The sequence below is a fragment of the Ovis canadensis genome, chromosome 13, assembly GCF_042477335.2.
Source record: "Ovis canadensis isolate MfBH-ARS-UI-01 breed Bighorn chromosome 13, ARS-UI_OviCan_v2, whole genome shotgun sequence".
Taxonomy (NCBI): Eukaryota; Metazoa; Chordata; class Mammalia; order Artiodactyla; family Bovidae; genus Ovis; species Ovis canadensis.
In genome coordinates this window covers 67,890,930-67,916,927 of record NC_091257.1, presented here as the reverse complement: position 1 = coordinate 67,916,927, position 25,998 = coordinate 67,890,930, and the positions used below count along the sequence as shown (strand labels likewise).

The window sequence follows — 25,998 nt, the reverse complement described above, 5'->3', positions numbered from 1 at the left end:
CCAGTGGAGACGGCAGCCTGGGCTGGGGTGGATGACATGGTGGAGGAAGGCCTGGCAGCCTTCTACCCAAAGTGGTTGGCACCCTCTGCCTTCTACACACCAAGGCCAGAGCCCCACAATGGACAGACATGCAAGCTGTGGACACAGATGCTGGGCCCAGTGTGAAGGGGTTCCCCATCCTCGAGGCCATGTAGAGGCCCTGTGGCAGAGTCCTCAAGGGTCAAACATGGATGCAGACCTCTGCCTTGGGAGCCCGGCACTTCTGTGTCGGGGACAGGCGCCCTGTCCCACTAGGGCGGTGAGTGTCCCCATCAGCAGCTTATCTGGGCAGAGTGCTGGCTTCAGGACCCACCCTCTCTGGCTTCAGGCCCCAGCCTACAGAGGACCCGTGTCATTCTGGGCTGTGGGTCTGCACGTTTCCTGGGAGCTGAGAGGCTGGCAGCTCCTTCTCCATTTCCAGGCCCCCACGCTTGTGTCCCTGCTGCTCTGCTCACCTCAGATAACTTCCCAGCTCAGCCTCCACCCCGCTGGGCTGTGCTCTACAGATGGGGCAATCATTCTTGTCCCTAAGGCCCGCATGCCGGCCTGGGTGTGAGATGAAGAGAGGAAATGCTTTCCCCGTTGTATGGAAGTCGAGGGAATGAGGCCCCTCATCTTGGTAGGGGCCGAAAGGTGCTCAGATGGATCTGCAGTCCTCCATCTCAGCCTGTTTTCCTCCTTTGTAAATAGGAGAAAGTGATTGCCCCCCTGCCTCCCGCTCAGAGTGACCATGTGGCCTGGGGGAGAGAATTCGTGGAAAGTAGCTTTGATTGCGTAGTGTAAACAGACACTGTGTAGGCTTAAGGTAGTGGTTCTCAACTCCAGCTCTGGTTCCATATTAGAATCACCAGTAGAGTTTAAGAAACCAGCGCCGTCCCAGTGGTGGGGATGAGGCTAATATGAACTCTCCAGGTGGTCCTCGTGCATGGCGAGGGTTTAAGAAATTCGAAACTCTCTCTGGAAGTGAAGGGGGCCCAGGAGTCCTTCCTTCCTCTCTCATGCGAACCGTGTAATGTCAAGGCAAGGAGGAGGCTGTGGGTGTTCCCCTCTCCCTGGCAGCTTCCTGGACTCATGCCCATTGCCACCACCACCACCTCGGCTAGATGCAGGGTGCAGCCTGGAGTGGCACATGGTCAGGCTGCACCGGCGTCAGTGTGAGCTTGGGCCAGTCTCTGCCTGAGTGTGCGATGTTTGGCAAGTAATGACATTTGACTGGACTTTCAAATCCCTCATCTGTGAAATGGGAATGACCACATCAGACAGGTTTGTAACTGTGAAAGGCCATATGCAAGAAAAACACTCAGCACTTTGTCTGCCCATCTGAGGTCCTCCATGGCAGCCCAGGAAAAGCTCAAACCCTTCTCTCGCCTATGTCGCTGGTGCTATTATGCGTGGGATCCTAAGACATCTGTACCATGGACAGGAGCCCAGGTGCCAGTGATGGATGCATCTGGGGTCCCAACCAATGCCCTACAAGGGAGGATATTCAGTTTCACTGTTCCCTTCTACAGAGAGGTTGAGACCTTGCTCAAGCCTGCTCGAACCACCAGTTCAGGGCTCACTCAATTTTGCCCTGGCACCCTTGCCAGCCCCTTGCTCAGTGCCCCCCAGGGAACCCCTATTTCCCCACCACCTGAGCACCAAGAGATTGTACCACCCATGCTGCACAGGGGTTGAAAATGTCTGAATGCAGAGGAAAGACGAAGGGAAGCAGCACAGACTGGAGAGAGAAAGAAGAGACTGGTGAGGGCTGGAGTGAGGCAGGACCTGCCAGGAGCTGCAGACGTCCTGATGCCCAGAGGAGGGGGGCATGTTGCAAATAACAGCCTCCCAGTGACCAGGATCTAAGACCTGGTTTCTGGGCCAAGCTCTGACTTTCGACTACCGGTGACCTCAGTAGACCATCTAGGACCTCAGTTTTTTTACCTGTCACATGGGAATATTGCATCATATCACTGCTTTTCAAGCTGCCAGTTTTCACCAATAGCAAGCTGTAAAATCAATTTAGTGGACTGTGACCAGCAAATCATTTTAAAAATGAAGTAGAAAATATTACTGTGCATTGTGGATAGTAAGGGTTCATACTGTTTGGGAAAACGTCACATCAATTATAAACCCATGTGTGTAAGCAATGTACAAAATGTCCTTCTTAAAGCAGTCTCTAACAAAAAACTTGACATTTGGCTAGATGATTTTTAATATATCTGTCCTGTGAGTCACCTTTCACAGTCTAGAATCTGTTCTGTGCTTCTCTTTTTATCCCTGCCGAAAGTGGACCACAGAATAAGAGGGGAGGGCATTACACTATCAGTCACATGCAGCTAGGTTTGGCTGTAAATGACAGTGAATCCCAAATAACAATGGCTTAGAGAAACGAACAAGACAGAAGTTTACTGGATGTAGGCAGTTCTGGTCGGTGGGGCAGCTGCACAATCCTGAGGGGCCTGGGCTCTTGCAGGCCCCCACTGTCACCCCAAAGGCATGTGTGGTTTAAACTGAGTCCACATCACACCCAGTCCTGGGACAGCAGGGGGAAGAAGATGGAAATAAGCAGGCTAAGGGCTTTTGCCAACTATTTTGAAAAAAGAGATTTCCTCAGGATTGAAAACAGGCATTCAAACAAGTACTTGCAAAGGAACATTCAGAGCAGCACTATTTATAAGAGTCAAAAGGTAGAAACAACCCAAAGATCCATCCACTGATAAATGGATGAATATACAGTATATCAACATAGTGGAATATTATTCAGCCATAAAGAAGGGATGGACTACTGATACACGCTACCACGTGGATGAACCTTAAAAACATAATGCTAAGTGAAAAACCAGACTCAGAGACTGTATGACTCCACTGATACGAAATGACCAGAGCAGACAAATCTATGGGAACAGAAATCAGATGAGTGGTTCCCAGGGGCTAGAGCTGGGGAGGTGGGACGTGATTGCTAGTGGGTGGGGGATTTATCTTGAGGTTGAAGAAAAAGTTCTGAAACTAGATAGTGTTGATGGTTGCACAACATTGTGAATGTACTAAATGGCACCAAATTGTGTGCTTTAAGTGGTTAAAATGGTGAATTTCACCTCACTTTTTACAAAAGAGGTTTCCTGGGAATTAGGAATTAATACGTTTAACTTGCACCTATAAGTCATTGGCCAGAACCCATCCACATGACCCCCAGCTGCAAGAGAGCCTGGCCATTAACATGAAGGATTTTATTACCAAGAAAGAAGGAGCGAGTGTATACTGGGATACACATTTAGCAGTCACGATCACATCAGTGGTCCTGGTGGCACTGATTTTCTCAGGATAAAGAAAGCAGGGAAACTGCCCCTGGCCTGCTGGTGGAGTTAAGCAGTGAGTCAAAGAGGCAGCATGGGATTGGGAGACGGGCCCTGGATGAGAGTCCAGAGACATCCCACTGTGGGCAAATGACTTTCTGGGCCTCCATGTCCTCACAGCCAGAATAAGAGTCGGGGGAGATGCTCAGTCTCTAAAACGTTACTCTCTTTGATGTTTCTGAGAGTCTGTGTTGATGAGTCAATTATAGGGGTGAAGCCACTCTCCTTTCATCCCTGCCCTTCATCCAAGCAGGCACAAAGAACAGCTCTGAAGCTCATAAATACCCATGAAGTTGTAAACTCGGGAAAAAACTTGGGTGTTTGTGCACCTCCCCTATTCCCTGCCCTGTTGTTCACCCACCAAGGCATGTCCGACTCTTTGTGACCCCAGGGACTGCAGCAAGTCAAGCCTCCCTGTCCCTCCCTATCTCCTGGAGTTTGCCCAAGTTCATATCCATTGAACTGGTGATGCCATCCAACCAACTCATCTTCTGTCGACCTCAGCCTCTGCCTTCAATCTTTCTCAGCATCAGGGTCTTTTCAATGAGTTGGCTCTTTGCATCAGGTGGCCAAAGTATTGGAGCTTCAACTTCCACATCAGTCCTCCCAATGAGTATTCAGGGTTATTTCTCTGAAACCAGGATTGACGGGTTTCACCTCTTTGATGTCCAAGGGACTCTTGAGAGTCTTCTCCAGCACCACAGTTCGAAAGCATGATTTCTCCGGCACTCAGCCTTCTTCATAGTCCAACTCTCGTGTCTGTACATGACTACTGGAAAGATCATAGCCTTGACTACACAGACCTTTGTCAGCAAAGTGATGTCTTTGCTTTTTCATGCACTATCTATATTTGTCATAGTTTTCCTGCCGAGAAGCAATCATCTTTTAATTTCATGGCTGCAATCACTATCCACAGTGATTTTAGAGCCCAAGAAAAGGAAATCTGTCACTACTTCCACCTTTTCCTCTTCTATTTGCCATGAAGTGATGGGACCAGATGCCATGATCTTATTAGCTTTTTTTAATAGTGAGTTTTAAGCCAGCTTTTTCACTCTCCTCTTTTACCCCCATTAGTGGCTCTTTAGTTCCTTTTCACTTTCTGCCATTAAGGTGATATCATCTGCATATCTGAGGTTATCCCCCTGCCCTTGCCTTTCTAGAACAAACTCAGGCTGAGATTAGTGCTACGTGAAGGGGTGGCAGGTGGGACAACAAAGTCCCCTGGATAATCCACAAACAGGATCATCAGATCCCTGATTTGGACTGGCAAAAGTGGGGTGATGATTGAAGGCAGCCAGCTGAAGGAGAAGGGTTTCAGGAACCACCTGGGAGCTTTGCGAACATGCTCTCAACCTGCCCATCCCACTTGGGGGTCCAGGGATGCCCCCCTTCTGTCATGTCTCATGTAGAATGCCTTTGGGATACACTGGCCTTCCAGTGACTCATTCTCTCCTATGTATCAGGATGCAAACGCCAGAAAGGAGGACAATGTGTAGTGAAGTTCCTCACCATCTGTTCTCCCCTCCCAGGTGGAGAACAGAAGACCAGGGCAACAGGGAGGCTAAGACCTGTCTAGGTACATGACCTTAAGTAAGATATTTATCTCCTGTAGATAAGGAGTTTGAGATCAACACGTGCACTCTGCTAATGAACTGGATAACCAGCAAGGTTTTACTGTCTAGCACAGGAAGCTCTGCTCAGTGTTATGTGGCAGCCTGGATGCGAGGGGAGTTTGGGGGAGAACAGATACATGTAAATGTATGGTGGAGTCCCTTTGCTGTCCACCTGAAACTATCACAACACTGTTAATTGACTATCAGTTCAGTTCAGTTCAGTTGCTCAGTCGTGTCCAACACTTTGCGACCCCATGAATTGCAGCATACCAGGCCTCCTTGTCCATCACCAACTCCCGGAGTTCACTGAAACTCAGATCCATCGAGTCGGTGATGACATCCAGCCATCTCATCCTCTGTCGTCCCCTTCTCCTCCTGCCCTTAATCCCTCCCAGCATCACAGTCTTTTCCAATGAGTCAACTCTTTGCATGAGGTGGCCAGAGTACTGGAGTTTCAGCTTTAGCATCATTCCTTCCAAAGAACACCCAGGACTGATCTCCTTTAGAATGGACTGGTTGGATCTCCTTACAGTCCAGGGGACTCTCAGGAGTCTTCTCCAACACCACAGTTCAAAAATATCAATTCTTCGGCACTCAGCTTTCTTCACAGTCCAACTCTCACATCCATACATGACCACAGGAAAAACCATAGCCTTGACTAGACGGACCTTTGATGGCACAGACGGACCTTTGACGTCTCTGCTTTTTAATATGCTATCTAGGTTCGTCATAACTTTCCTTCCAAGGAGTAAACGTCTTTTAATTGGCTATACTCCAATATAAAATTTAAAGAAAATGTTTAAGATAGTTATCTCTCTGAGCGTTAGTTTCCAGTTTCTTTTTTTCTTCAATTGAAGTATAGTTGATTTAAAAGGTTGTGTTAGTTTCAGATGTACAACAAAATGACTCAGTTATACATAAATGTATATTCTTTTTCATATTCTTTTCATTATAGGTTATTACAGGATATTGATATAGTTCCCTGTGCTCTACCCAGGGACCTTGTTGTTTATCTCTTTTGTGTGTAGCAGTGTGTATTTGCTAATCCCAAGCTCCTAGTTTATCCCCCCCGCCCCAGTTATTCTGTAAAGATTTCATCCGTGGTGTGTGTAAGTTGCTCTGTGTACTGTTAACAGCAGTTGACACACAGGACACCAATGACAAATATGAGTCCTGGTGTTACTCACCCTGCAGCTCAGAGAAGCCTTGCACACCCCACAAGCACTCCAGGGAGAAGCAAGACTCTTTCATCCAGCGCTCACGACGGGAGAGGCAAAGACGATCTTCTCTCAGCCAAGGACCCCCCCTAGTGTGTACAAAGTTCCCTTTATCTCCTTTCAGTGTCTCTGCAGTCAAGGAACCCTGGAGCCCAGTCTTTTCTTCATCATTTTCCCGACAGACTGGTTTCTGGGATGAAAGAGACACACCTCTACTTTCTTTTTTTTTTTAATAATTAGAATTGTTTTATTTTTCAGGACTTAGGCAAACCTATGTGAACTGGCCGTGTGTACTTTTGTGTGTTGATTCTCCCTTTTTCTTGCAAATCTCTTTTTAAAAATTGATGTGTAGCTGAGTTACAATATTATATTAATTTCATATCTATAACATGGGATTTCAATTTTTATAGATTACATTCCATTTAAAGTTGCTATAAAATATTGGCTGTATTTCCTGTGCTGTACAATCTATCCTTACATTCATTTTATACTTAACAGTTTGTAACTCTTATCCCCTACTTCCGTCTTGCCCTCTCTTCCCGCTGTTAACCACTACTTTGTTCTCTGTATCTATAAGTCTGTTCTGTTTTGTCGTATTCATTCATTTGTTTCATTTTTCTAGACTTCACATAGAAGTGATAACATATAGTATTTGGCTTCCCGGGTAGTGCAGTGATAAAAAGTCTGCCTGCCAATGCAGGAGCTGCAAGAGAAGTGGGTTTGATCCCTGGATTGGGAAGATTCTCTGGAGGAGGAAATGGCAACGTGCTCCAGTATTCTTGCCTGGAAAATTTCATGGACAGAGGAGCCTGGCGGGCAAAGTCCATAGGGGTCACAAAGAGTCAGACACCACTGAGTTACAGCACACACACACACACACACACACACACAGCACTTGTCTTTCACTGTCTGACTTATTTCATAAGACCCTCCAGGTCCATCCATGTTATTGCAAATGGCAAAATTCCATTCTTTTTCATGGTTGAGTAGTATTGTATCGTGCGTATATACCACATCTTCTTTATTTATCTGTTAATGGACACTTAGATTGCTTCCATAGCTTGCTGTTGTAAATAATGCTACTATGAACATTGCATCTTTTTGAATTGGCATTTTTGCATTCTTTTGATAGATACCCAGGAGTGGGATTTCTGGGTCATATGATAGTCCTATTTTTAGTTTCTTCAGTTCAGTTCAGTTCAGTCAGTCTTGTCCAACTCTTTGCGACCCCATGAATCGCAGCACGCCAGGCCTCCCTGTCCATCACCAACTCCCAGTGTTCACTCAAACTCACGTCCATTGAGTCCATGATGCCATCCAGTCATCTCATCCTGGGTCGTCCCCTTTTCCTCCTGCCCCCAATCCCTCCCAGCATCAGAGTCTTTACCAATGAGTCACCTCTTCGCATGAGGTGGCCAAAGTACTGGAGTTTCAGCTTTAGCATCATTCCTTCCAAAGAAATCCCAGGGCTGATCTCCTTCAGAATGGACCGGTTGGATCTCCTTGCAGTCCAAGGGACTCTCAAGAGTCTTCTCCAACACCACAGTTCAAAAGCATCAATTCGTCAGTGCTCAGCCTTCTTCACAGTCCAACTCTCACATCCATACATGACTATTGGAAAAACCATAGCCTTGACTAGACGGACCTTTGTTGGCAAAGTAATATCTCTGCTTTTCAATATGCCATCTAGGTTGGTCATAACTTTCCTTCTTCCAAGGAGTAAGCATCTTTTAATTTCATGGCTGCTGTCACAATCTGCAGTGATTTTGGAGCCCCCCAAAATAAAGTCTGACACTATTTCCACTGTTTCCCCATCTATTTCCCATGAAGTGATGGGACCGGATGCCATGATCTTTGTTTTCTGAATATTGAACTTTAGGCCAACTTTTTCACTCTCCTCTTTCACTTTCACAAGAGGCTCTTTAGTTCCTCTTCACTTTCTGCCATAAGTGTGGTGTCATCTGCATATCTGAGGTTATTGATATTTCTCCTGGCAATCTTGATTCCAGCTTGTGCTTCTTCCAGCCCAAGGACCTTCAATACAGTTTTCCATAGTGGCTGTACCAATTTACATTCCCTCCAACAGTGTACAAGGATCCCCTTTTCTCCATACCCTCATCAACATTTGTTATTTGTGGAGACGCCTCTGCTCTTGACACAGCTCTAGCAAACAGTGCTTAAGCCTTGGCAGAAACCAGCTACAGATGGGAATCCCTGCTGCCCCCCATTCCTTAACCTGTGCTATCAGAGGGCTGTCCGGGGACCATACTTTCTGTTCTCAACCCATGGTCAAGAATAGTGAGCTTCTTCTGGGGAGAAGACATACATCCTTCCGGATTTGGGAGTGGGGAGGAATCTCTGGGGAGACTTGTGTGACCTCAGACCACTGTATCTAAGAGCTCTTCTTTTTTCTAAAGCGAGACAGTGAGTAAATCTCTACCAAATCCCATGCACAGAAGATAAGTAAGTGCAGTTGGTAAGAGGCAGGGGTTTAGAAGGCGGGGACTTTGCCCTAGAGGGTCCTAACTTTCAGCAAGCCAGGTCTCTGCAGGTCATATAGAGCTTGATGCTTACCAGAGACCACCCAAGATCTGAGCTCTCACCGTTCAGCATTTATGTGCAGAAATGTTCATCTCCCTCCATCCCACCTTTCCCTCTGTGCCTTTCTCTTCAATCAGTAGATACTTGTTGGCTACATGAATGTTTTCGTTTCTCTGAGTTTAAGAAAAAAAAGCTTTTAATTTATTCTTTCAATAGTTATTTGCTCAATGCATAAATAAATGAGTGGGCATGTGAATGAATGACTCTTTAGTACACTGAGCAGGTGGCAGGATCACCTTCTCAGCCTGCTTCAGCAGCAATCTTGGTTCATCACCCCAGATTCTGCATCCCACTCAAGTCGATGATGAGCCTGTGCCCATCCCTGGAGCTGCTTGGGGAGATCCGCAGCCCCAGGCCTGCCCTGGAGCCATGCCCTCTGTCTCCCCTTTCTCTTCCAGACAAGACCTCTGCTCTAGCCAAAAATACCTGCTTTTCTGGGCCTTCAGTCTCTCTGCCTGTTGTCTGAAATGCGCTTGACAAAATTCTCTCTTCCTTCAAGGCCTGGCATTTTCAGTGATTTTTTTTTTTCTGATTCCTACAACTGAAAGTGATTCTTGCCTGCATCTCCTAGACATCTTTTTGGGTGGGGGGAGGAGATTGGATTTCCCTCGTCATTCATTCTGACATGTTGTCTTATGCACTGCTGAAGCTCTTTGGGGGTTAAAACTAATTTTCATACCTCAACATGTGCCTTATATACTGTCCTCCAAATAACAGGTAATCTCTCTGTTTATTAAGGAATACCCCACATACACCTTTCTTTATAGACTAAATTTGGAGCCCTAGTCATGAAGGTCATTGCATGACATTAGTTTTATGTTTGTTTGTGTGTTTGTTCATTTAGCCCTTCATTTGTTTATCTGATTGTCCTAATCTAGTCAAGCAATGTGCCAGGCATTAGAATATAAAGATAAAGAAGACACATTCTAATGGACAGAGGCAGACACATATAAAGAAGAGTTGTGTCATCACACTCCCATCATAGCTGTGACCACATTGTAAAGATAGAGACCAGTTTCATTTGCAGAAGATTGGGTGTTGTAATGTCTCAAACATAACTCAAAGGGATTAAATACTTCAAAAGTTTTAAAAAGGTTGAACTCCTCATATCCCATGGAATCTCTTATAACCCTTCTCAGCTTAGCTCCCTTACCTACACGATCATCTGAGAAGCTGAGGGTGGATTTTGAGGTGTTTGTCCTCAGGGTCTTATCCAGGGATCTCATGGCCTGAGACCACTCTTGCCAATGAGCCTTTGAAAGGCTCTCCAGGCCAGTGGTTTCCCAGTCTCTGAGCCTCGAAATGCTTCCCAGAATCACATGGTCCTTCTCAGCATCAGGGGCACAGGCCAACACCAAAGTGTTGTACATATACAGTATAGATGACATGGGTAATCATTTGCTGGGTATTGGCGTCATAGAAGGCACTTGGCATCTGGGAAGACACAAAGGGAAAAGCAAAGAAGCCAAAGCAGGGTGGTAGATCCAAGAGAAGTAGCCTCCTCCCAGTCCGTGCACCACTGTCCACAATGGAAGGAGGATAACGTGGACAGAATGGCTTACTCGGTTTCCTCGCTGGTTGGGGGAAGCTACTTCCTTGAGGGCTGAGTGACAATCAGCCAGGTGGAAGGGGAGGTGAGGTAGTGTGTGCCAAGCATCAGCCACCTGAAAAGGCAGGTGGAAATAGGTTGTGAAGTGCTTGCCATCTTGCATTTTAATGTGATTTTTCCAAGAAGCTTCTTCCCCAGCAAGCCCTGTCCAAAAGTTGTCTCTTCGGTAACTTACACCTTTTCCCATAGGCCACCATCCCTTTTCTCCCAGTATCTCATGTCCTCTTTTCTGTCTCATGGCTTTAGGACTCCAGGGTGTCAACTGGCAGACAGCCTCCAACCGGCAGGCACATCACACAGACAGGTTCTATAGCCAGGATCTCATCGTACGGAGAGGCCAGCCCTTCCATATGTCAGTGACCTTATCCCGAGGTCTCAGCTCTGGAGGAAGTGTGACATTCACAGTTTCCACAGGTACCTGCTCACTGCTCCCTGCCCCCCTCCCACATACACACCTTGAGGAGACCTTGGGGCTGTGCATCCAAGGGGCGGTGGTGGTGGCAGCCTCAGGCTCTAACCCAGATCTACCATTGACTTAGTAGAGTCAAGTTTCACCTACCTCTGAGGGTCACAGTCTTAACCTCAAGAGGGGTTTGGACCATGTGATCTCCAGTTGCTTCCAGTGTCATAACGTGCTGCTTCATTGTATAACGTCTCCCAAAGAATCCCTGCAGTTATATTGGAATCTGGTTTCTCCACAGTCAGCCAACGCTACTTGGTTTCCATTGTCCTATGTCTTTTTTCCAGGGCCTTACCCCTCAGAGTCGGCCAAGACAAAGGCTGTGTTTCCACTCTCCAATGGGACAAGTAGCAGCGGCTGGGGTGCACAACTTGTGTCCAACAGGAACAATGTTCTGAACATCTCCATCCTTAGCCCTGCAAATGCACCCATTGGGAGGTACACGCTAAGCATGCAGATCTCCTCCCAGGGCAGTGACTCCATGCTGAAACTTGGAACATTCATACTGCTCTTTAATCCCTGGCTGCAAGGTAGGCATCCAACCACCCACACTCCCAGCCATCAGCTAAGGGATTTCCATGGAAAAGAGATGGAGGGAATGGTTTTCATGGGCTCAGGTTTGATTAGGGGAAGGTTGTGGAATAAGGAAAGAGCACAGAAGTTAGAAGTCAGAAGCCAGGGATTTTGGTCCAGCTCTGCCTCTGAACCCGCTATGTGAGTCTGGCAGTCTCTCTACCCTTCTGAGCCTCAAATTCCTCACCATTAGATGGCAGCTTGCTATTTCTGGGGCTGTTGCAAGGATCTCATGAGTTTTTGAAAACTGTATAGTATGGTGTAATGACTACAGCACCATTCTGCAGCCTGGAGACAGCTTGTGCCTGAAGAAGCAAGTTTTTCATTCCCAGAGGTCTTATTTTCAGATTCTTAGGTCATCTCAGCTTCTCTTTCAAGTTGATAGTTCTCATGATATGATGTGGAAGCATTTTAGCCCAAGGCTTCACTCCTCAGTGGAGCTGGGGGAAGGGTTGAAGGTGTGGCTTGCTCCGGCCACCATGTGGGTACTCAGGACTGAGACAAGGTTGAGTCTCTATAGTTCTCTGTAAGACTCTATCCCCTACTATCTGTTTTTTTCGTGTCAAACAGCTGATGGTGTCTTTATGAGTAACCATGCTGAGAGAGAGGAATATGTTCAGGAAGATGCTGGCATCATCTTTGTGGGAAGCACAAATCGAATTGGCATGATTGGCTGGAACTACGGACAGGTAAAAGGGTCATAGAGGCTGGCAGTAATGTCCCTATTCTACCCAAAGAAGCTCCACAGCAGACCCCACAGATAGGTGGCAGTTCCCAAATCTGTCCATTTGCCTGCCTCTTATTTGTTCATTCATTCAGAAGATATTCATTGATGACCTACTATGTGCCAGGGGCCAAGGTGCCTCTGTGGATACAGGAGATGGATAAGACATATTTCATGTCTTTGAAGAGGTCACATTTTCACGGGCAAAACAGACACATAACTAAATTGATGCAACAACGTGTTATTGGTGCCATGATACATGAATGAAGATAAGGCCCAGTAGAGACTTGCACAACAGTATAGTTTCTGTTATTCGTTCTGTGTCATAATGTGATGAAATTTCCTTGGTGTGAGCATTTGACCTTCCAAGGGTCCTATAGTACTATGATGTCTGAGTCCACAGAATTCCCGAGTTTGCTCAGCTAGCCACATCCAGGGATTCCCTCCATATTTCCTTCTTTCCAGCAGACAGATGAAGCATTACAATGAAGTACCTTGTGTGGGGTGCCTTGGATGTCCAGCAGAGGGTGGACAGGTGCACATTCTGCCATGTCCAGACCCCTTTCTGTAGTCAACCAGGGCATATCTGCCATGTATTTTATCTTCAGTATAATGCCATATATTATATATGTTGAGTTTTATATGTTGTGTTCTGTGTTAAATTTCATAGAAAAGAAGAAAAAGAGGTGGGGTGGGTAAGGGCATAGGTGCACTGAGGGGTGGAAGGGAGGATAGTTTTGATGGGGTGATCTGGGAGAGCCTTGCTTAGAAAGGAACTTAGGATCAGAAACTTAATGGAGACAAGGGAGCTGGATAGATATCTTGGGGAAAAGCACTGGAGGAAAAAGGAACAGCATATATGAAGACTCAAAGGCAAGAAAGAGCTTGGCCTTCTCCATTTTGTGAAAATGGCTTCAAATTCCAATTTTAGTGAGACACTTTGTAATCAGTTCCCAAAAGTCTAAGTGATATGCTAGAGATCAATGTCAGAACCAGATGGAAACTTTGAGATGTGCTCAGCCTGATCCCTTGTTATACAGCTGGTGAAATTGAAGCCCAGACAGGTCAAGTAACTGCTCTCAAGTTCGTAACAGTGAGGGAGTCTCATTAAACTTGAGGGGCCTCAGCACAGGGCCTTGTGTACAGCAAGAGGTCTGGATGAGTTTTCAGGGTTAAAGGTCAGGTGGGTGATTGTTCCTCAGTCTCTCAGTTCTGGGGGCCATGGAGTGGGGGGGAGATATGGGCAGTGCCCGTGGCTCTTACCAGCATAGCCTCCTTGCCCTCAGTTAGCTGATACTACTTGTAATTTCTTTCATCGTAACATATGGCCCCATTTTGAACAGTTTGAAGAAGGCATTCTGAACATTTGCCTCTCAGTCCTGGATAACAGTCTAAATTTTCGCCGTGACCCTGCTACGGATGTGGCCCACAGAAACGACCCCAAATATATTGGCCGGGTTCTGAGTGCAATGGTGAGTGATGAGAAAACCATAATAACTAGTTGTTCCCCTATATCAAACTCAGCTATGGGTTAGGCATAACCACTCATCTTGTTGGTTGATGTCTCACAAAATAAAGTTGGTGGTTATTACATCCCCATTTTGTACACACAGAGTATGACACGCCTCTAAATTAAAGGACTTGCCTGAGACACATGGGAGTGAGTGGCAAAGGCAGAACCAGACCCAGGCTGCCGGCTCCCAAGCCCTTCCCACTGTATTGTGAGGCCTTCCTCAGATGACAAGGACTTGATCTGTGGGGGTCCACCAGGGCTGGGAGGACACAAAGCTGAGACATTGCTCCATCCCTGGGGCTCCTGGGGAAGGGGCTACACTCCTTTGCTCTGACCCATCCCCTCCTCAGCACAGAGAGCTTGAGTGCCAGCGGGGAGGGCAGAGGTTGACATGGTCATCTTCTAGATGGGAAACCTGATGCCAGGGGGCTGGAGGGAATCACACACAACTTAGCCTTTGAGTGAGTCCAGCCAGAATAAGGCCTCCAACTGCCCACCTGGGGCCACCTTCACTCACCCACTCCCTCCACGTGACAAACCTACCCCACGTATCCAAACACACACATTAGCTGGATACATACACAAGCTGAATGCTGGGGGAATGCTCTATACTCAGTGGGTAGAAAACCTCTCCATCAGAAAAATGTCCAAACAAGGGATAACCTGCTCAAAAGTTATAAACTAAAAAGCTAAAAGTCAGAGCGTTCTTGAACTTTAACCCTCTGAAACTAAACAGTTACTCAGAAGTGTCAGCTTTTGTGTGTGTGTGATTAATGGACTAGGCATTTCCAGTCTTTTCTGAGCTGGAGAATATCCAAGCTAATGAGCTAGTTACATGGTTAACTGAACGACCTCCTGACTACATGATGGATATTGGGGGTCATCAGACAGGGCTTCTTAACTTGAACCTGGCAGGACAGGTGTGGGGAGGCCCAGAGAACGTGGAGGCACTGAGGAGACGATGGGAACCAGGGTGGCAGGAAGAGTCCAGAGAGGGAGTGGACCCAGGCTGAACTGTGAAAACCAAGTGGTCCTAGAAGGCTGGGATTAAAGCCCAGGCCAAGGTCTAGGAAAGCTGGTGTTTAGGCAACTTAGAAAGTTGAGCCTCCTCAGCTCAGGAGAGGGTGGGGGAGGCAGCTGGCTCCAGCAGCTGCTGACTCACTCCAGCCCTCGGGACAAAACACTTGATCTCAGAGCCAGGCTCCTCAGCTGCACCTCCCTGCTCTCTCTCCAGCCCTCCTGGTTGGGCTGGACCACGAGCTAATTATGGCCTGTGTGGGGCTTTGAAACACTCGGCTTTCAGTCAGAGATGAGCCTGTGATTACCACACTGGAGGCTGGAGCACCTGTGACTCAAGAGATGGAGATGGGCCGTGCAATCTTCCATCTTGAAGGAGCCCCGTGGCCCTGATCCTGCAATTCCAGCCCGGCCGTCCTGGAGGGGGTGCAGAGCTCACCCAGCACACAGAGGGGCTGCGAAGGCTGGGTCAGCTGGTCGTGGGCAAGGATCCTTCCATTTCCAGACTGCTGGTTCTCACAAGCCTTGCCTTGTGAGCCCCACAGAGAGAGGGAGCAGTTCTCACTGTGAGGTTGGGGTAAACGCTACTCAGTTTCATAAACTGAAGACCCGGCTGCTGGGAGACAGCTGAGGGCATACTTGCTCCTTCTGTTCCCTGTGTTGGAAGGAGAGCTTGAACGAATCAGCTTGTCAACAATCAACCAGCTGACAAGCAGCCAGGGTAGGCTCGTGACTCAAGTTTCTCCTTCTTCTTTCCCTTTTAACTTTTTTTATAATTTGGCTGCCTTGGGTCTTAGTCATAGCACACAGTTGTGCATCTTTTGCTGCAGTGCACGGATTCTCTAGTCATGGTGCCTGGACCCAGTGCAGCTCCCAGGCTTAGCTGGTCTGTGGCACATGAGATCTTAGTTCCCTGACCAAGGATCAAACCCACATCTCCCACATTGCAAGGCAGATTATAACCACCGGGCAACCAGGGAAGTCCCTCTTTTGACTTTTTATTATAGAAAAGTTCAGACGTTCACAAAAGTAGAGGAAAAAGTAAAATGAACTTCTATGTGCCTGTCACCGGCTTCATCAATTACCTACCCAAGGCCAGTCTTGTTTCATCTGTGTCCCCTTCTTCATGCATTATGTGATAAATTCCAGATATCACATCATTCTGTCCCTAAATATTTCGATATGAGTCTCTAAAAGACTCAGACGAAGAGATTCAGGTCTCTTGATTCCTAGTCTAGTGCTCTTTTCATGTGACTTATTCAAGAATCAAGGGTTTCCCGGGTGACACAGTGGTAAAGAGTCTGCTTGCCAATGCAGGAGAAGCAGGAGACACGGGTTTGATCCTGGGTCAAGAAGATACCCTGGAGATGGGAATGACAACCCAATCCAGTCTTCTTGCCTGGAAAATCCCACGGACAGAGGAGCCTGGCATGGAATTGCAGAGTCAGATGTGACTGAGTACGCACAAAAACACCCAAATACAAGAATCATGCGTTAAGCTGAGTGAATGAATGAATGGATGGATGAAAAGCGAAAGTCCATCTTTATTCTTTTCAAGAATAAGTTAGTTGCTAAAGTTTTACAGTGATCTTTTCAGAGGACCAGGACACCAAAAGAGAGCTTCAAACTATGGATCCCCAAGTCAGGTGGCAGCAGCCTGCGAGTTCTGGCCAGGACTTGACTGTAGGCTGATTTTCTACCCCTGCTTCATCACTGGCAAGCCACGGAGCCTTGATTTTCTCTGTGAGCTGGGAATAACATATGAATTAGGGGCAAGCATGGCCTGTTAAGGAAAGCACTTTCAAATTCATAAACTTCTTGATACCCATTATCACAATTATCATCCAAATCGCCCAGAAAGACACAGAGACTTGAGGGAGTCTCCCTGGCTTCCTTCTTTGACTCCTTACCTTGCCGCCTGAACTCTGCCTGTCACTCTCTGTGCTGATTCCTTTGGGGTTTATTCCTGCCCAGATCAATGCCAATGATGACAATGGCGTGATTTCTGGGAACTGGAGCGGTAGCTACACTGGTGGCCGGGATCCTAGGAACTGGAATGGCAGCGTGGAAATCCTCAAGGAGTGGCAAAGATCTGGCTTCAGGCCCGTCCGGTACGGCCAGTGCTGGGTCTTTGCTGGAACCCTCAACACAGGTATTCTGGATGAGGTGTGCCTTTGCTGGATGGATGGGCAGCAGTGGGGTGCCCCCAGGTACTGTCTCCACTGCACCTCAAGTCCTCAGACTGCCCTTGACTTGCAGTGTTGCGATGTTTGGGGATTCCCTCCCGAGTGATCACCAACTTCAACTCAGCTCATGACACAGACAGAAACCTCAGCGTGGATGTCTACTACGACCCCTTGGGACGGCCGGTGGAAAAAGGCAGTGATAGCGTGTGGTGAGTATCTGATCCTTTCTGAGCACCAAATCTGAGCAACTTCTCCCTAGCTCTCCCCAGCTCCTGGGACCAGCTCCAAACAGGAATCAGGAGGCAAGTACCATGTCAACACATGGTTTAGAATGGAAATGCTATCATATCTTGGCCTTTTGGCTGAGATCAAGTGTAGAATGGAAATGCCGAAGCTAGCAAGACCCAAAACAACCCTTCTCAGAGTTCTGCAAACGCTGATGGTCCATTTTATCTTGCCACCAGATGAAGACTCTGATACCAGTGAAAAATATGATTCCTGGGCTCTGTGAAACTGCCCTGAATTTATAGGGGCCCCTAGACCCTATGATATTTTAGAAGAGAAACATTGAAATCATTGATTTTCTAGTAAGAAGAATAATGTATGTCATTTCGGGCAACCCATATGACTTAATGGGCTTTCTTAAAGAAAAGTGACATATTTTCTCATATATATATACACTTGCTTTGTATCTTGATTGCTAGAATAAAATGTTAGCTTATTCTGGATTTCAACTGAAAATAGGAAACTTTATAAGTAACTGGAAATATATATTTCTAAACCATAAATATGACATGCACATATGTGTGTGTGATATATAATATATGCCAACTGAAAGGAGGTTATCTAAAACTTACAGACATATATCTATAACTTTGTATAGCTGCTTATATACATAAAATAGATATTGTTACAGCTATTTAAGGTTATACCATATGACGAGTTATTACCAGATGGCAACTGAAAATAGTTATGTCTATATGTGTATATACACATAGATGTCTACGTATATAAAGTACTACATGCATATGTCAATAATCCATTGTTTGAATCCATTTCAAAGGATATACATATAATAATCATTCACATGCATATACATGTGAATATATGTATTCTAGATAACTTAATAACAGATGTTATCTTTTTTCCAGATGTTCAACTTTGAGAAAGTCTGTATAAAAAATTCTTTATTGCTTATTATTCCCAGAATAAGTAGATGCAAGTTTACTGAAATGTACTTAGGGTAACTAATAGAATAAAGTCAAAGGAATATTAAAATTAACCGAAAGAGATATTAAAACAAATAAACAACAGCCCGCACCAATAATGGCACTGAATACTGTAAGCATCCTCTCCCCTCTGAAGGGAGGGATGTGTATGTAATTCACCCAAGGTCACATGGATGCTAGGGTTTAATGGGGGAGAGAAAGTTTATTTCAAATGTTCTTCCTTAATCTACACACACATAATGTTCTCTCTAGTGACGCTGCTACTTACAGTGAGGTTTTGTTTTCCAACTTCTCATAAATGAATGTCTTTTCTTCTCCCTGTTTTTTCCTTTTGTTATTGTGTCCAAAATCCCATTGCAACCTTTTCTGATCCTTGGGACAATGCCATTCCTGGCTTTGTCTTCCTTTAGAAAAAGAGATGCTTGTTCCAACAAGATGACTGATTTTGGGGAAAGAGTGGCCCTCTTCGGCTTAACCCTTCTGTGATTATTCTGCACACTAGGAACTGCAGAGGGGTCAGAAAGCATGAGGCTCAGTCCTGCTGAGAGCACGTCTGGTGCTGTTAGGGGACAAAAAGTGGGGAGGCCATTAGAGACTATTTAGTGATGCAGTGTGCCAGCTGTGTGTCAGACAGTACCGTGGGAACTCAGGGAGAGGGCCATCAAGGAAGACCTGCTGGGAACAGAAAGTTGGGGCCTTTAAGCTGAATTTGGAATTAGACCTGAGATCTCTTGGTTACTGGTTCATGCTACACATTAGCTTCATAAGTTATTCTAAATGTAATCACCTTGGGGCAAGTGTGGACCCCTGGAGACAGTCTCTACTGTCATTTCTGTTGGCTTTGCTGCAGAGTGTCAGGCCGTAAAACTCTGATTTTTCCTGGGGTTCCTCATCAGAACCCTCCTCAGAAAGCAGTGGGTGCTGAGCATTCCTTCTCTTCCCCCTTTTCCCTGCAACTATGGGTGGGGAACCAGCACTGGATGGTGTGTACACAGGGATTCCTGAGCCCCAGTTCCAGTCCCACTCACCATCCAGCTCTAGAACTTGTATAAGCCACTCCATCTTTCTGACCCCCAGTTTCCCCATCAGTGAAATGTAAATGTTGCCTTGGAACTAGATGTTCACTTAAGCCTCTTTAACTTTTTGACTCTGTGAATCTTCAGCTTACCCTACTTTTTGAGTTAGAGCTACACCTCCCAAGAGTCCCTTCAACGTGGTTCCTGCCAGGGGTTGGAGGGAATTAGCGCACAAGTTATTTTCTGCCTGGAGTGAAATTACTAACCTATTTTTTTTTCCTTGCCTATTATTAAAAGGACAGTTTGAGTTTGGACAGAAATTCTTCTATCTGAATCTGTATGTTGCAAATGTTAAAAGCTTTTAGAACCTTGTTCAGATTTGCCTAAAGTAATAGAATGTAAGGATCAAGTGAGGTTAAGCACCTGAGAATGCTTAATAATAAAAACAGCAGCAACTAATAATTTGCTGAGCAATTGTGCTTCAGGTCCCTTTCTGAATGCCTGCATGTACTCTTCAGGAACAATGAAATAGGTGCTATTGTGATCACCCCATTCTACAGCTGAGGAACCTGAAACATAGTGTCATTCATTCAAGGGCAGATAACTTGGAAACAGTGGAGCATGGATTTGAACCCAGGCCACTTTGTAAACTATGAAGCATCAGAGAGATGCCAAAGAATATTATCACTATTCCTGACTGATGTTTGAGAAACCTGACCGCATAACTTGAGATTTTCCAGAATAGGGGTTGGGGCAGTGGCTGGACACCAACCAGCTGAAGAATCTGGGTTCTTTGGTTCACACTTAGGTGGAAAATGAAAATGTTCTATGACACTAGATGCTATTTCAGGATTCAGTGGGGAGAAACGATTTGCCCAAAGTAGAACTGAAATAATGTCCACGCTGGAGGTGAACACAGGTGTCTGTCAATAGGACTATTCCAAGTCAAAGAGCGTTAAGATCTCTGAGGGATCTTAGAGAGGGACCCACTTATCTCATAACCGAGAAACCAGAGGCCCAGGGAGAAGCGCTGGTAAACAGCTGAAGACATTTGGGTGCTCTCAATAAGGGTCTAGCTTTATGTAAGTTCCTTAACTTTCTGTACCTCAGTTTCCTGTCTGTAAAATGAAGGGCTAGGTCAGGGGACCTCAGCAATTTCTTCTAGAGCTCTCTTTGAGTCACATTATAGCATCCAGTGGGGTCCGTTTCCTTCTAAGCCTTTCTGCTCATGCCAGTGGTTTGACTTAAAAGGCACAAGGCTCCGGAATTTTCACTTCTTTCGAGTCGGGACACTCTGGGAAAAGCTTCTTTACTACGGCTCCCCTCTGTACCACTGTGAAGGAGGTCTCTGAAGCCTGCAAACAAATGTTTTAGAAAAGTTTGGCCAAAGTTATCTTAATCTTGACATTTCTGGCTTGTTTTCTTGGTTCATTTGACTTGATCCCCCAGTTTCTCAAGTCACAGATTTGACTCTATTTGTAGCCTTTACAGAGCTCAGAGGTGGAAGGCCAATGGAGATTGCGCATTCTTGTGGTCGGGGAAGTGGTGTTGGTCAGTAATGGAGAAGAACTGTCATAACCCACACCCCTACATGAGCCCTAACTCCTAAGGCATCTATCTCTCTGTGACCACCAGCCTCCACTACTAGTTAGCCAGTCCCCAAAGTACCTGGAGCAGCTTGCTTAGACCCACAGCAAGGAAACCAAGGCTGTAAGAGTGGCAGGGTTCCAGAACAATTCAATTCAGAGAGCATAATGCATGAACTGCATGTCAGACCCTGCACTGGACACTGGGCACCAAGCAGAGTGAGATACATGAACCTCACTAGAGGAGTTCCCAGCTGCACAGGAAGCTAGATGATTGCGGAACAAAAGTTAAATCAGAGATAGTATAGATGTAGGGTTGGCACTCTCTGAGTATGTTCAGTTCAGTTCAGTTCAGTCGCTCAGCTGTGTCCAACTCTTTGCGACCCCACGGACTGCAGCATACCAGGCTTCCCTGTCCATCACCAACTCCCAGAGTTTGTCCAAACTCATATCCATTGAGTTGGTGATGCCATCCAACCATCTCATCTTCTGTTGTCCCCTTCTCCTCCTGCCTTCAATCTTTCCCAGCATCAGGGTCTTTTCAAATGAGTCAGCTCTTTACATCAGGTGGCCAAAGTATTGGAGTTTCAGCTTCAACGTCAGTCCTTCCAATGAACACTTAGAACTAATCTCCTTTAGGATGGACTGGTTGGATCTTCTTGCAGTCCAAGGGACTCTCAAGAGTCTTCTCCAACACCACAGTTCAAAAGCATCAGTTCTTCAGCACTCAGCTCTCTTTAGAGTCCAACTCTCACATCCATGCACGACTACTGGAAAAACCATAGCCTTGACTAGATGGACCTTCTTGGGAAAGTAATGTCTCTGCTTTTGAATATGCTATCTAGGTTGGTCATAACTTTCCTTCCAAGAGTAAGCATCTTTTAATTTTATGGCTACAGTCACCATCTGCATGATTTTGGAACCCAAAAAAGCAAAGTCAGACACTGTTTCCACTGTTTCCCCCTCCATTTGCCATGAAGTGATGGGACTGGATGCCATGATCTTAGTTTTCTGAATGTTGAGCTTTAAACCAACTTTTTCACTCTCCTCTTTCACTTTCATCAAGAGGTTCTTTAGTTCTTCTTCACTTTCTGCCATAAGGGTGGTGTCATCTGCATATCTAAGGTTATTGATATTTCTCCCAGCAATCTTGATTCCATCTTGTGCTTCCTCCAGCCCAGCATTTCTCATGATGTACTCTGCATATAAGTTAAATAAGCAGGGTAACAATATACAGCCTTGTCATATTCCTTTTCCTATTTGGAACCAGTCTGTTGTTCCATGTCTAGTTCTAACTGTTGCTTCCTGACCTGCATACAGATTTCTCAGGAAGCAGGTCACGTGGTCTGGTATTCCCATTTCTTTCAGAATTTTCCGCAGTTTGTGGTGATCCACACAGTCAAAGACTTTAGCATAGTCAATAAAGCAGAAGTAAATGTTTTTCTGAAACTCTCTTGCTTTTTTGATGATCCAGCAGATGTTGGCAATTTGCTGGTTCCTCTGCCTTTTCTAAAACCAGCTTGAACATTTGGAAGTTCTTGGTTCACATGCTGTTGAAGCCTAGCTTGGAGAATTTTGAGGATTACTTTGCTAGCGTGTGAGATGAGTGCAATTGTGTGGTAGTTTGAACATTCTTTGGCATTGCCTTCCTTTGGGATTGGAATGAAAAGTGACCTTTTCCAGTCCTGTGGCCACTGCTGAGTTTTCCAAATTTGCTGGCATATTGAGTGCAGCACTTTCACAGCATCATCCTTTAGGATTTGAAATAACTCAACTGGAATTCCATCACCTCCACTAGCTTTGTTTGTAGTGATGCTTCCTAAGGCCCACTTGACCTCACATTCCAGGATGTCTGGCTCTAGGTGAGTGATCACATCATCACGATTATCTGGGTCGTAAAGATCTTTTTTGTACAGTTCTTCTGTGTATTCTTGCCACCTCTTCTTAATATCTTCTGCTTCTGTTAGGTCCATACCATTTCTGTCCTTTATCAAGCCCATCTTTGCATGAAATGTTGCCTTGGTATCTCTAATTTTCTTGAGTATGTTAGGACAAGATTTTTTGAAGGAGTTTGTATCTGAACTGCATTTGGAAAGACAAATAAGCTGTTATCAGCATAAGTGGTGGAAATCTGGGTCACATCTAGAGAGGGTCCCCTAACTCCATGAATTCAAAGGTCAGCATAACTCAGTTGCTGTCTCTAGGGACAGTGGTTTAGAAGCTTCAAAGATCAAATTAGAATTGACTTGAATGGATGAGCAAGGAGAGGCAGAGATTAGCTTCTTATAAAATAAATGCTTCAGTTTGCACTCTCCTGCACTCTTACTGGGGAAACACTCAAGACAGGAGCGGAGCCCAAGGTTGGGAGGTGGGAAAGAGTGTGGCCCACAACCAGGAACAAACCAGCACATGCTTGATGATGCACTTGAAAGGCACATACATCCAAGTAAGTGTGAGCAAAGTGCTGGCTTTCAAACAAGGGAGGAACCAGGATGTGCTTGTTACCTACTTTGTCTTAAATTCTTGCCTTGCAAATAAGTATTCAAACATAGCTACTCACCTGTGTATCTTTACCAACTCACCCTTCTCCTAAGGTTCTCTGCCAGAAACAAAATGAATCTGAAATTTGGTGTCCTTACTGTTTTCCCTTCCTCTCTTTCCCTCTCACCCTTCTAAGATCATCTTCCCACACTCCTCCTGCTTTCTCCTGGGTAAAATATAACCGATTTTAAGGGCCCAAAAAAGATTTTGTGGGTCTGCCTGGAGATAATTTTTATGATGACTTTCCCCCCCTACAACTGTAGGAAATCTCACAAAACATATAAAGAAGTAAAAATCATCTATAATCCTATTGTTCATATACTTTAAATATTTGCTAGTTTCCTATGCAATCTTTATGAGTTGTTGTTTTTATAGAATTGGGATCATGCATTTTATAAGACTTGGGCACAAGACAGTGCATGTAATAGACACATCCTGCTTTTCCCCGTACTTGGAAACCAACCACTTCATAGTTTTAAACCATGTATTTTTGACTAAACAGGGTATTATGAACATTTTCCCAATGTCATTAATCTTCAAAAATAAGATTTTTAATGTATTATATTCCGTTGAATGTTAAGCCATTATCTCTTTTCCCACTAATAATGGTAAACTGTTTCCTATTCCCTGTTACCTATCTATACCCCCTTTTTTTTCCTACTTTAAATAACACTGTAACAAGCATTGTTGTATGGAAATCTTGAGCATGTCAGTGATTAGCCCTATAAGAAAGATTCCTAGAAATGGTATATCCTAGGTTAGAGAATGAATATTTTAAATGCTTATGACACCTATTGCTATTGCCTTCCAGAAATTTTGTAATGAGCTATGTTTCATTACAGTAGTGAGTAAGGGATTGCATTCTTCCCACTCCTATCATTGGTTGATATTTTTTCATTATTTGTTCACCTCTCATGACCTTATCCCTCCTTTCTTGTTTTGGAACTGACTTTTTAGCTATTCCCCTTTCCCCTGGAAAATCTAGCAGGGTCATAATGCACCTGATAGGTACTTAGGAAGCACTTCTAACTCTTGACAACTGTATAGTGTAGAACTCTGGATCTGGTCCCTACGGAAAGGCTTGCAAGTTTCATTTTACAACATGTAAAATGAAAACAGTTTTTCCTGATTATAAAACAATAAAAAATAAATTAATGAGAGTTATAGTAATATAGTTACCCAAAGAAAACGCTAATAATATTATGAGTTAGAGCCTTCCAGACATTCACGCTGTTTATACTCACACACATTAGATGTATGTGTGTTAAGTAATCATTACCCAAATGGGACCAAATTAAATGGTCTGTTTTATAACATGTAATATCTTCCTGTATCAATAGATTAAAATTTAGAGAGAATGTCGTTTGGTAGTTAAAAGCAGGGACATTGCAGCCCTTCTGCCTGGGTTAAAATCCCATTCTGCCTATTTACTGACTTTGAGACCTTGAACAAGTCACTTTACTTCTCTATGCCTCAGTTTCCAGAATTGTCGAAAGAGGATAACACTGTGAAGATTAAGATATAATGCAGACACTTAGTATTATTCTGTGTTGATACTTAACTGTGTTAGCTATTAGTGTTTATATAACATACATATGTTAAAATATTCATTTATTTTGTAATTAGAGCTTCCCAGGTGGTGCTAGTGGTAAAGAACTGCCTGCCAATGCAGAAGACTTCAGAGATGTGGGTTCAATGCCTGGATTGGAAAAATCCCCTGGAGGAGGGCATAGCAACACACTCCAGTATTCTTGCCTGGAAAATCCCATGGACAGAAGAGCCTGGAGGGCTAAAACTCCATGGGGTCACACAGAGTCAGACACGACTGAAACAACTTAACACACATATTTTGTAATTACAGAATTATAGAAGTAATAAGTAATTTTCATTATAGAAAATGAAAACACTGCAGAAATAAATAAGGTACAACTTAGTTCATATGCATCAAAATCTGCCCATATGCACAATTCTTACACCAAACCATTATTCAAACTGTGGTTATCTAAGATAATGGAATTATGGGGGACTTCCACTACTTTTTTATGATGATTTTTTTTTCACAATTGTAAGAAATCTCAAGAATATATATTTTCTAAATCAAAATAGGTTCATCATATCAGTATATATTTTTATAAGCGTATGCATACGCATACACACTCTTGTAATTTTTCTTCAGTTCAGTTCAGCTCAGTTCAGTTCAGTCGCTCAGTTGTGTCCAACTCTGCGACCCCATGAATTGCAGCACGCCAGGCCTCCCTGTCCGTCACCAACTCCCGGAGTTCACTCAGACTCACGTCCATCGAGTCCATGATGCCATTCAGCCATCTCATCCTCTGTCATCCCCTTCTCCCCCTGCCCCCAATCCCTCCCAGCATCAGAGTCTTTTCCAATGAGTCAACTCTTTGCATGAGGTGGCCAAAGTACTGGAGTTTCAGCTTTAGCATCATTCCTTCCAAAGAAATCCCAGGGCTGATCTTCAGGATGGACTGGTTGGATCTCCTTGCAGTCCAAGGGACTCTCAAGAGTCTTCTCCAACACCACAGGTCAAAAGCATCAATTCTCCGGCGCTCAGGTTTCTTTATAGTTCAACTCTCACATCCATACATGACCACAGGAAAAACCATAGCCTTGACTAGACGGACCTTAATTGGCAAAGTAATGTCTCTGCTTTTGAATATGCTGTCTAGGTTGGTCATAACTTATCTTCCAAGGAGTAAGAGTCTTTTAATTTCATGG

At 45.0% G+C, this 25,998-nt stretch overlaps 1 protein-coding gene across 1 annotated transcript in view; it reads left to right on the top strand.

Moving 5' to 3' along the window:
• TGM3 (transglutaminase 3) overlaps nt 1-25,998 on the top strand; it is a 43,978-nt gene that overhangs the window by 2,302 nt on the left and 15,678 nt on the right. The window contains exons 2-7 of the mRNA XM_069548177.1: nt 10,664-10,831; nt 11,165-11,407; nt 12,021-12,139; nt 13,518-13,646; nt 16,679-16,856; nt 16,964-17,099. Coding sequence (XP_069404278.1) covers nt 10,664-10,831; nt 11,165-11,407; nt 12,021-12,139; nt 13,518-13,646; nt 16,679-16,856; nt 16,964-17,099 — 973 coding nt within the window. The remainder of the gene's footprint in view (nt 1-10,663; nt 10,832-11,164; nt 11,408-12,020; nt 12,140-13,517; nt 13,647-16,678; nt 16,857-16,963; nt 17,100-25,998) is intronic.